General features: G+C 33.9%; 1 protein-coding gene across 2 annotated transcripts in view; it reads left to right on the top strand.

Moving 5' to 3' along the window:
- Window positions 1–12,052, top strand: part of LOC136039878 (double C2-like domain-containing protein beta) — a 124,261-nt gene that overhangs the window by 67,506 nt on the left and 44,703 nt on the right. For both annotated transcript variants that reach the window (XM_065723836.1, XM_065723837.1), the window contains 3 exons: window positions 1,967–2,118; window positions 4,748–4,827; window positions 10,293–10,370. In XM_065723836.1, coding sequence (XP_065579908.1) covers window positions 1,967–2,118; window positions 4,748–4,827; window positions 10,293–10,370 — 310 coding nt within the window. The remainder of the gene's footprint in view (window positions 1–1,966; window positions 2,119–4,747; window positions 4,828–10,292; window positions 10,371–12,052) is intronic.

Raw genomic sequence — 12,052 nt, 5'->3', positions numbered from 1 at the left:
AATTAAACTAAAAAACTAAAATAACAGTTGCTTAGGAGACGTTTCAGTTAAACTAAAAGACTATATGCATGCAGGTTTTCAAAACGCCATATAACCAATATCATAGGCAGTGTTGCTCAACAATAGCTACCAATTTCACCGAAACTTTTGAAAAAGCTTATTTGATTGGAAACTAAAAGTTGTAGAGTTGTTTCAAAAAATATATATGATGTGTGGTCTATGTGCGATGCTTGACAATATGTGCAGACCACGTAAGTAATTCCGTCAGAAGTTGTGTTCAAAGATTTTCTTTATTTTGTCAAAAATGTAGCATAAGAAGTGTCTTCGTCAAAATAGTTTTGTATTCACAGTAAACAAAAGTGAAAAAAAGTGAAAAATATGGTAGGTCTATAAGAATTCTTTCAAATTAGTAAAGAGTGATATGGGTAAAATGAGTTATTTTAATTTTTTTTTCTTTTTAAGACCAGGGCACTTCTTATATAAGGAGTTGTCTTTGAAACTTCGAAAAGGGTTCAATCGATTGGAAATGGAAGGGGCTAGAGCCCTTCTTCATAGTCGAAAGAGATTGGAGGACAACAAACCCCCCACCCTCATAGAAAAACCATCCCTTGTTCGATTAGTTCCAGATAAAACTACCTCATCCTCGTTTGAATTTCCATTGGAATTTCCCTCATGCTCTGAGGGTTTTTTTTCCGACTGGGCCTGTAGGCCTTTAAACATTTAAATATGCGCAAGTAAACAGTAACATCTCCTAAACTATAATTTATAAAAAAAAATAATGTAAAAAAATAAAAATTTATGAAAAAAAATAAATGAAAAATGTAAAAGTATGAAAAAGTAAAAAAAAATTATGTAAAAAAAGTGCCGGTATCGGGATTCTTTGGGGGTATTTACCAGAACTGGATCCCCCTCCCTAGTGCTCTGATACAACAAATACTATATTTGACACCATCGATTCAAAACTTCTATCCCAAAAAAGCAGCATATCTTGGATATTTCCTGTCAGTTTTGAAGGGATTTCTGCTTTCCTGAACAATTTTGGATAGAATGAGGTTTTACCTAAGATTTGTAATAATCATAACTTACAAAAAGTAAGATGAAGATCTCACAAAAAGTAAAAGCAAGATTTTGTCTTGCTTCGTGCTCAACGTATTTTTTTTGTATTAAAGAGGGTGCTTTTTAGTTATATCACTTAAAGAAACCTAGTTGACATATTCAAAAGTGACGCAAACCCTTCTGACCATGGTTTTTATGGAGCTGAGAGAGTGTGGTCTAGATGAGAACCTTAAAACAAATTTCTAGGACGAATTTGTTACTAGTGTAACCCAATTTGTGTTACTAGTTGTTACCAGCTATTTCCTTTATGTTATTTATTTAATTATTTATTATTTATTAATACCAAATACGGTAAGCTTTCAAGCTTGTCGCAATAAATATAATAAATAGAAATTATGACATTACTGACAACATAATACACACATACAAATCAATGAAAATAACAACTACAACAAACACTGACAAATAATACTATAAATTATTTAAAATGATTTACTTTGAAAATTTGTTTCTGCTAGTTTTGTTTTGAATCTGTTTATGTCATCTGTTAGAAATGTTTTAGGTGGAAGGTCATTCCATGGCTTCCACACCCTGCTGTAAAATGAGTGTTGGCCTATTTTCCTTTTTGAGAGTGAGGGGTACAATTTATGTGGGTGATAACGGGTCCTGTTAGTGTCATTAAATGTGAAGAACTATGATGTACTTATATTATCAATGCCTTTGATTATACGGAATGTGTTAATAATGTCTGCCCTATCCCTTCGGAATTATCAGGGAAATTGTCACTTCTTTGTACATGTATGAATGCAAGAGTTGTAATCGGTGTGTATTATCTAACGCTTTGGGTTCCAATGAAATCATTTGTCAAGCGGATTTTTCTAGTACTGAAACATGGTATTTTGTTTTTCAGTGAATCAAAAAGGTTTGGAAGTCTGAGTACGAATTCTTCTCAAAGTCAATCTTCTGTAGAAAAAAGCCCGGCACCATCTACTAGGTCATTGAATGTATGCAGTAGTTGCCCATCAAGTCGCACCAACAGTTCAGAAGACGACCAGGTTGAAGGTGACTGCTTAACTTTATTTTTCATGTGTTGATGTTAAGTTCTAGATTAAAATACGGCAGCTTTACATTTTTCCATTATGAGATCAAATTTAGCAATGATCGGCTAAATTTACTTTCAGAAGTTTATATACTTATCAAGCATCCTCCTAATCAATATTATATCCTATTGTAATTTCAAGGCAAATAGGCAATCCCTCTTAAAGCTAGTTTTGATACTGCGTTTTGACAAAATTATTTTCCGTAGTTGTTTCAGAACCCATACATAAAGCTTTTTCTATTTTTATTTGTCTCTTTGGTTACATCATTGATGAACGTGGCAGTAAAAATGTTACAAATCGAAAATCTCTTAGATTTCTCTATCATTTTATTTACTTTGACAAGGTTACTGTTATATCTAATGACTAAAAACTTGCACAACAGGTGAAAGGACCGTTATAATAAAATGAAGATTAACCTTTTCTTATGTTTGTCATAGAGCCCAGATCTGATTAATTCTGGATATAATGTTATTCGCAAAAAAACCTAATTGTTTATGAAACTGTTAAATGATACAGATAAGTCAATTAAGATCCTAAGATAAATGAAACACCTCTCAAAGGATTTAACCTTTGTTTTTTTAACTTGAACTTTGATTACTTGAAATTTAATAAGTTTTTATTTGCACAAGATTAACTCAATTTTGGAAACTGGAACTTTGCTTTCTTTTATTATGTTTACATTTTGTAAAACCTGTCGTTTTTTGCAATATTCTTGGTTTGCAGAATCCTAATTTTTTTTTAAAGCCTAAATTTTCTTTAAATTTTGATTAGTTTCTTTTTCTTTTTATGCTGCAGTCGTCTTGTTGTGCAGTTTGTTCATACATGAACAGAAGAAATGTTCACCATACGTTTTTATCCAATCATCAAAAAACACATCCATTTTTTAGCTTTCCGAAATCCCCCTCCAACGAGACTAAAAATACGTAAAGTGGGCTTGCTTACACGTAACATTACCTGTAGAGCGAAGTGTATTAGTCCATGAGCCCCGCGGGCAGCGGGGCGAGGTCGGTATTCTATATCTATTCAACAAAGAGTGATAAAACTAAAAACAAAGGTTTATTTGATGTTTATTAATTAAATATAGAATACAGGCCTCGCCTCGCTGCCCGCATGGCTCACGGACTAATACGCTTCGCTCTATAGGTAATGTTACCTGTAAGCAAGCCCACTTTACCCATTTAGTTTGCCCCATGGAGGAGGAGGGTTAACCAGAAATGGATGCGCTTCTCTAATAATGACAAAGAAACAATATGCGATCATAAGAATCTTGCTATATGCAGTAATACGCACTTTAGAGCACTTGGAACAAAAGTAAACATTTACCAGATTTTCTGTACTTTTCAACTCACACAAATCAATATTGACATCCCCTTTAAGTACTAATCTGGGATTTTGTTCTTAATACCTGATATCAACAATTCAATTTTTTTCTAGAAACATCTTCACGCTCAAACTTGGTGGTCTATACACCACTATAAACACCGTGCTTTCACCATATACATCTGCTTCCACTACTAGGAATTCAAAAACAATCTCTTCACAAAGATAATCATATTCACTCAACACTTTTTGAGATATGTTATTTTTTATGAATATTGCCAATCTTCCCTGTTTCTTTTTAACCAGTGTCTTGCTTACGCGGACGTATCCTTGGAGGTCGGTAATTGCCAGTGCCTCAGTCACTTATGTTAAGAAAGTTTTGCAATCTCTGAAAACATCGACTCCAGAAACAGGAATAACTGATGACAAGTATTCTGCACTACTCAAAAATCCTCTGCAGTTAAAGAATGTCAACCTCAAGTCAGATGGATTAATGCACTGTGGGATCATTTCTGGAGTAACATATTCACAATGAGGGAAATCATCTAATCTATATACTATTTTATCATTATCACCTACCCCAAATCCCTTTCTACAATCCCTTCCTAAAATCCCTTCCACCCACCCTCTATCTGTCAACACTAAGGAAAAACACTCATATCTCAGATCCGCCAAGATATGCTATTTATGTTGGTCTTAAAAAAACGGTTTGGTAACGGATATTGTAATATATTATTCTCTATATAATTATGTTCCTAATCCCACAACCTCATTAACTTCTCCTCACTAATAAATAAATTAAGGAGCGATTTCAAAGCAACCAGGGCTTTTTCAATTGCTGAAACTCTTTTAAAATGCTTTGAAGTATGATTTTATTTATTAATTCATTGCTTATTTTATAAGTTGGATAGTAAGCTGAAATTATAATACAAAAAAATCAGTGTTTCCAATTTTGTTTATGTGTTTTTCTTGTATTTGACAGTCTTAGAAAATAGATTACTTCAGAAAATATCTTAAGATGGGAATACTGTGTTTCATCCTGAAATCAAATTGAATAAAGGGATTTATTTGAAGGTAGATGAATTGTCTCCACAAGTAAACTGAAATTATGAAAGACTTTGCTCTTACATTTTCTTTCAAAAGTAAAAAATATATGAGAATTCTGTTCAAATAGATCTATCGTTTTTGACTGTAAAACAGCTAAAGAGGGTTCTTTCTAATTATTTTGCTCATTTACTTCCTAATTTCACTGTTATCTATGTTTCTTTTAGGTTCTTACGGTAAACTAGAGTTAACTACTCACTATGATATACAGAAGCATGCTCTCCACTGCATTGTAATGCGGGCAAGGGTAATGTTTTTTTTTTGTCATTTGTATTTCATTCCAAATTGACTGTAGCAATTGAAAGCATTATTTCTTAAGGTTAGGTTGGATTCATGTCCACAAAAAACAAGCATATTGGATCAGCTTATTCGATTCACTTCAAGGGTTTCTTTTTTAATTTCAGGAAACTTTTTGGGATGGGTTTCCTCAAAATATATTATTTTTTATTTCTTCCTATTTTCAAGAAAAGTTCATAAATGAAGCTTGTAATACCAAACTTATTTGGCACTATTTTGAAGGATTAGAAAAACGTACCGTTTGAAGAAAAAAAGTGATCGTTGTTAGTAGTAATTAGCTTAAAATTAAATACTCTCTAAAAAATGAAACAAGAGTAAAGAGTGATATGAAAGCCTAAAACGAACAGAAATAACGCCTTATAATAATCAAACTAAAAACAAACAGAACATTTTAGTTTTCAGTTTAATAAATTAAACTGAAAACAAACAGAACAGCAAAGACGAAAACAAACTCTATAAATAAAATTAAGTGTGATGAAAACTTTTTAAGGCTATATCAAAGGTGGTTTCAAGTACCTTTGCGAAAAGTTTCTAGATTTAATCAAAACCAACTCAAGTTTGTCTTGAGTTCTTTGTTGGTTTCAGTTATCCGCAAATTTATGAAGTTTAAAGAAACTAAGACGGAAAATAACAACAAGACAACAAGAAAGTTTCAAACATTCATTTGCATGTCCATTTCATTTTATTTTCTACGTCATTTAATTAAAATCAGGTAGTTGTGAGCATCAAGCCATGGCTAATTGTAGAAAAAGCCAAGAAAGATAGTACGATTGAGTGAGAGGCAAATCAGGCATAAGTCCTTATTAGGATAGTATAAGAATGATGTCAGTTCATTTGTGGATAGATAAGATTAGATTTAGAATAGTTAATAGTTTTTATTTAAGTCAGTTCAAAACCAAATTAAAATTGTATGCTACTGATCTCTTCCAGAAACTCTACCATAATTTGATCTATTTAAAGGTAAGGAGGCTATTTCTTTTAATCTTGGCTAATGGCAGCTCATGGAGTGTGGCAACAGTCTTCATCCATTTACGCCTGGAGACAATGATCGATTTCTGAAAAACCGATGAGTCTCACAAAGATTAAGTTATTTTATATGTGTTTCAGTGGATAGAAACAACTGTTGGCAGATAGCGCATACAAGATTATTCGAGGGAATTCCTTTAGGATTTTAAACCAAGTTGTCACTATTGATCTTTTGAAAAAACATGAAGTGATGGAAACGGGCACTACTTTTGAAATCAGCACAATTAATAGCATGAAATTCTGAAGAAATTGTCTTATATTTTTCAAAATAAATCCTACTTCACAGTTTGGTGTTATTTATCGATTAAAGTGACCCTTTGCTTTTATTTTGTTAAATTCATCAGAAAACCTAACCATCCGCCAGAAGGCTCGTAGGAAAGAGGGGAGTTCACAGACCTGGTTTTGATCTCTAATCACGCCAATTGAATTTTCGCTTTACACTGGTTAAAGCAAGGCTGGCGAAACAAATTTCCAGCAAATAAAAGTTGGTGATGGCCAGGGGTTGGGGAGGGTGAAGAGACCATAGGCTCAAATTTTATCGCTATTCTCACAGATCTGAACTATTTACATGACTCTACTTTAAGAAAGCCTCAACAGGCTCATCTTATCTGCTATTTAAAATTTTCAAGAATATACCATATGTTTAATGTGGACCCTCACTCTTTGAGTTAGATAAGTCATACCCCTGACTTATCTAACTCAAAGGTTAGATAACCTTATGGAAATATATTTTTTTAACCTTTACATGATTTTCAGTTGAATAACTAACTCAAATTTCTATCCCGTGTTGTTGCTCCATTTCCAAATAGAAGTAGGCCGTGGAAGAGGGCTCTAGAAATAGAAAAGGGCTCTTTATCATTGGTCAATTTTAAACCTTAAAAGAGTATTGCATAATCCACAACTATAATAAAAATTATTTTCATGTTTTTAATATTTAACATATTGACTGTCCGAAGCATTTTCATTTGGCTTGTTACAAGCCTGCTGATTCCGACTTCTCCAAAATTAGAACCAAAAGCAACAGAGTATGGCTCCACGTCAGTTTCAAAAATATAAGCAGGAACTGTAAAATAAAGAACATTGGAACTTTTTCATTACAAGAAACAGTTGGCTTTGGATCACCATTTCGTTGATGAAGATTGATATAAAAAAATGGATAAGACTAAGTGAAGTCCAAATAAGTAAATACAAATAGTAGTAGCTCCAAAAGTTTCAACTTAATACCCCCAGTCGTTCTCGATATATAGCTGAGGTGTCTTGTTGGCAACCATATAAACAATGCCTTTTGATTTAGTTTAAAGCGACATTAAGTTTTAAAGCTAATGGGTCTATTACGTAATTATCGGGGGGCTGAAATACCCAACATCCCTAGAGACGTAGCTGCTGGACTGTTCTACTATGCTGAAAAAAACGACTGTAAAAAATTTTTGACTGGATGTGTTTGGAAAATGAATGGGATTAGGAGGAGGGCATCTTGGCCTCCAATCTCTTTTAACTCTTAAAAATGCACTAGAACTTTTTGATTTAATTCAACATCCACCTAAATATTCCTTGAAAGCTTTACCTTAATTAGCTTAGCTTGCATAGTAGCAATAGTTGTAGTAGCATTAATAGCAATATGCACATAGCACCTTTGGTTTCTTCAACATCCCCTTCAACACATGTTAAAAGCTTATACTTAGTGATATGAACCACTCCTGAATAATTTCTTGTACATCCTCTTAACAACCTGTGTGGGTATACTGTGTTTCCATTTAATTCCATACTGTTTCAATAGTTCACAAATTTTTCGCTTCAATACCCTTAGTTTTAGTAGCAGCAGTAGTAGTGGTAGCAGCAGAATTAATAATAGTAACCTTACCTTTAGTGGCAGTAGTAGTAGTATGAGCAGAAGCAGTAGCAATAGGATGCAAATATTTTATTTGGGTTAGTTTTAACATCCCCAAAACAAGCTCTGTTATTTCCAACTTTACACACCAAACTGTCCCTAAGATATTGAAGTTACGCCCATTTGACAAGCTGCATACAGACGGCATTCTATGATTAAGTTCATCCCCCCTCCAAACAAAAAATTATTGAAAATTTCACCTTCAGTCCGTTAGGCATAGTTGTAATAGTATTCAGTGTTGTAGTCTTTGTATTACTCACTTTGTAGTGAGTAGCCTTAGTAGTATTAATAGTAATAGCGGTAGTAATAGTAGAAGCAGCAGTATTAACGTATTGTTTTTACAATTTGTTGCATTACAAGTAGTAGTTGAAGTAGTAGTAGCAGTAGTAAAGGTAACAGTGATGTAAGCATTAGTAGTAGTGTGCACGTACTGCTTTTTGGTTAGATTTTTTTCCCCTTTTAGCATTCTCTGAAAATTCCAAATTAATAATCAAATCAATTCTTGAAATATGCTCTTTTGACAATATGCATGCACATCGTGTCTTTTGATTTAGTTCAAATTATCCCTCAATATTGTAAATAGAGTAGTCTGGTAGTTGCAGTAGTTGTGTTAGCATGCAAATATTCCCTTTTTGATCACCTCCCTTATATTTTCCTGAAAGTTCCAAATTAATATACCCAGTCATTCACGAGTTACACTCTTTTGATAATATGTACACATATAACGTGTTTTAATTTAGTTCAACACTCACCTCATCATTCTCTGAAAGGTTCACCTGAATTCCCTTCGTCGTTTTGGCGAATAAACTTCAAACATGGATATCTTTTTCAATAATATATACTAAATATGAACAATGAACGAATTCCCTAACTCACAACCTTTAACCTGAGGATTGTGGGGACGTTGACATCCTAAAAGAAATAATTACTAAACAATTCAACAATGTTGAAGAAAATATTTCTCTTAAAAGTTTGATCGGATATATTTTGGGGGATGATAGGCTTGTGGAGAAGGGACTTGTTGCCCTCCTTTCAATTTTGACTCTTATAAGGGTCGCTAGATCTTCCTATTTCCAATCAAACGAGCCCCATCCGATCTAAAATCTATACTACTTTCTATTTCATAAAAGCCTTACATGCCCGGGGTATAGCTAACAACCCCTGCCCTTGAGCTCTGGGGGGTTGTGTCCACCCTGAAGGCTTTGTTATATGCTATTTGGGTTATTGCAAATTAAATCGCCATCTCACAATTTTTATCAGATGCTTTCCGGGAAAAGAGGGTGTCAGGAAGGGGGGGCCTAGTAGCTTCCATCACTTTTGACTCTTAAAAGAGAACTAGAACTTTAAATTTCCAATCAAAAGCCTCCTCTAAAGTTTTAACAACCACCTTTTCCACAAAAAGCTCGTATGCCCCCAGGGCACAAGTTACAATCCTTGTTCCCAGACTCTCAGGGGTTGTGTTAGCCCCAAAAGCCTTTTTATGTCATATTTTGACTATCCTTCAATAAATTGTTATCTCAAAATTTTGATCGGATACCTTCGGAGAAAATGAAACCGTTAAGGCAGGGGACTAGTTTCCCTCCGACACTTTGACTCTTAGAAATAGCTCTAGAACTTCTGATTACCATTCCAATGAGCCCCCTCCGAAATTCATATGACCACTATTTCTGTAAAAACCCTCATATGCACCCAGGGCATAACTTAAAATCCTTGATGCTAGGGATGTGGGTGGAGTTGTCATCCTGAAAGATATAATTTTCGAGCCTTTCAACTACGCTGAACAAAATGGCTGTCTCAGAATTTTGATTGGATGTGTTTGGGGAAATGATGGAAGTGGGGAGGGGGACTGGCTGCCCACCAATCATTTTCGATTATTAAAAAGGACACTAGCCTTTTCAATTTCCAATCTAATGAGCTCCTTTCGAAGTTTCTACGACAACTCCTTTCATACGAAGCGACAAAAAAAAAAAAAAAAAAAAAAAAAAAAAAAAAAAAAAAAAAAAAAAAAAAAACAAACAAAAAACCAAACAAACAAAGAAATAAATAATGTATTGTGCCCACATTGCTCTTTACCTAGGCAACGCTATTGCGCTTCCTATGGTTTGCTGATTGAAGCTCCGGCTCGTTTAATTTTTTTTTCATCTTATTTTATTTATTTTTTGTTCTTCGGTTCTTGTGGCACGTAGTGAGGCTAACTTCTTTTTTCTTGACATTTTCGCGCAGAAAAGAGGAAAGAATTAGCTCGAATCTAGTGTTGTAGCTTTGCAATGTTATGATAAACATGCTGTTCTGACATTAACGATATATTTATTGTTGTTGCTTTGTTGAAGCTTAAACTTTTTGGAAGCTAAAGATGTATTATGATAACTGAGTATGTTATTCCTTTTTACACTCTTTCTTTCTTTCTTAGTTTTTTCTTTCTTTTTTTTACAGCGTATTTCCATTCTTTATTTAAGTACAAGATTAAATGCGATGATGAATTTGTATTTATACTGTTGCAGGGGCTTAGAGCCACAGATATCAATGGTCTGGCCGATCCTTACTGTTTACTTATTCTTGAAAAAGGATCAGAAATATCTGTAAGTTATGTATTGGGTTCTGTTTCTGTTTTATCTTATGTCTTTTAGTTTTAATCATTTGTATTTCTTTTTACTTTCTGTATGCATATTACAGAAATAAAATTACATTTGTAAAAAAATACATTTGTACATTGGAATTTCCCTTCTATTTTTAATTTTCTTTAGTTGAAGGAAAATTTTTATTCACCTTTTATCTTTTGGTTCTTTTTTGTAGCTTAAAAGTTATAGAATTTTAATAATTGTATGATTTTGAACGTTTTCTTATGGCTTTAATGTGTCATCAAGTGTTATTCAAAATGAAGCTTACAATTTGTTTTAATTCTATCTTTTGGTTAATAAATAAAATGAAAACATAGAGATACGAAAATAACACGTAAAACTTTTAATAGACGTTGATTTATTCCTTATCTTCGTATTCGTATTCGTATTTGTTTATTTAAATAGCTATCGTAGCACTCAAAAATGAACGCTAAATTACGCTGCTTTTACAATCACAAAATTACAATTAACACTTGTTAAATGCTCTTACGAAATATGGTACAAAGAAGTTTGCGAATCTGTTCGTATGGCACTTGACTGGTTCTAGTTTGTTGTAATGCCTAGTATGTCTGCTGATGGATGCGGATGGTGGAAGTATGGATCGGTGCTTCTCGTTTGTTAATAGTGATTTCTCAAATTTCATTATTAGCTCATGTCTTCGGTTGAATAAGATGGGCAAATTCAAGAGCTCAAGGGCACTTTCGTAGCTGCTGAAAATGGGGCCAAGTATTATTCTAGTAGCGCGTTTTTGGACATGTTCTAGTTCATCTGCCATGTAAGCTATGTTCTGAGTTTGGGGACCCCAAACGGGACAGCAATACTGTCCCGTATTGCTGAGGAAAGGCCTAATGTAGGTTGTATACGCTAGCAGGAGCTGACGATAAGAGAAGCCTAACCTGCGTATACTTGTTAAACTCTGGATTGAATAGTGGCCCTTGTAAACAATATTGTCTACATGCAGCTTAAACGAGCAGTCATTTGTAAACGTTACGCCTAGGATTGTTGCAGAGGAAACAATTGGAAACAGAGCATCTGGGATAGTGATATTTGTGTTTTAGCTCCCATTTCTTTCAGATTAGTTAATGCAGTCATGTGTTTGATAAGGTCGAATGCTTTTCGGTAGTCCGCCAGAAATAAGTCGACAGTACTATTAGAACTTTCCAACCACTGGACGATTAAGTGATACATTTGCACTAGATATATTGAAGTGCTACTGCCTCGTATGCAACCATATTGGTACGGATCGATCGCAGCAGCAATTTGTTCCAACAAAGAATGGTAGATAAAACCCTCAGCTACTTTTGCTAAATTAGGAGTTATCAATATTGGTGTCAGTTGGTCACAGGACTCGGGTGTCTTGACTTTCGGTATAACACGGACATATGCAGCTTTCCACATCTTCGGAAATGATTGTTCTGAGAAACATTGGTTTATCACTGATGCAATAATCAACATTTCTATCCACTGTCAATATATTTCTGTATTTTCATTTTGTCAATATTTGAAAGGCACTGTGGTCTAAAATTGTTTGTTTTTCTGCGGGTTTTGTGTCTTTAATCTCATGTTAGAGATATCCAAGTTTCTATCTAATTTCCGAACAAATTAGTTTTTTCTTTCGTGTTTGTATTTAAGTGACATTATAG

The sequence above is a fragment of the Artemia franciscana genome, chromosome 20, assembly GCF_032884065.1.
Source record: "Artemia franciscana chromosome 20, ASM3288406v1, whole genome shotgun sequence".
In the NCBI taxonomy this organism is placed as follows: Eukaryota; Metazoa; Arthropoda; class Branchiopoda; order Anostraca; family Artemiidae; genus Artemia; species Artemia franciscana.
The sequence above is the reverse complement of the archived record's forward strand: the minus strand, read 5'-3'. Positions and strand labels throughout refer to the sequence as shown.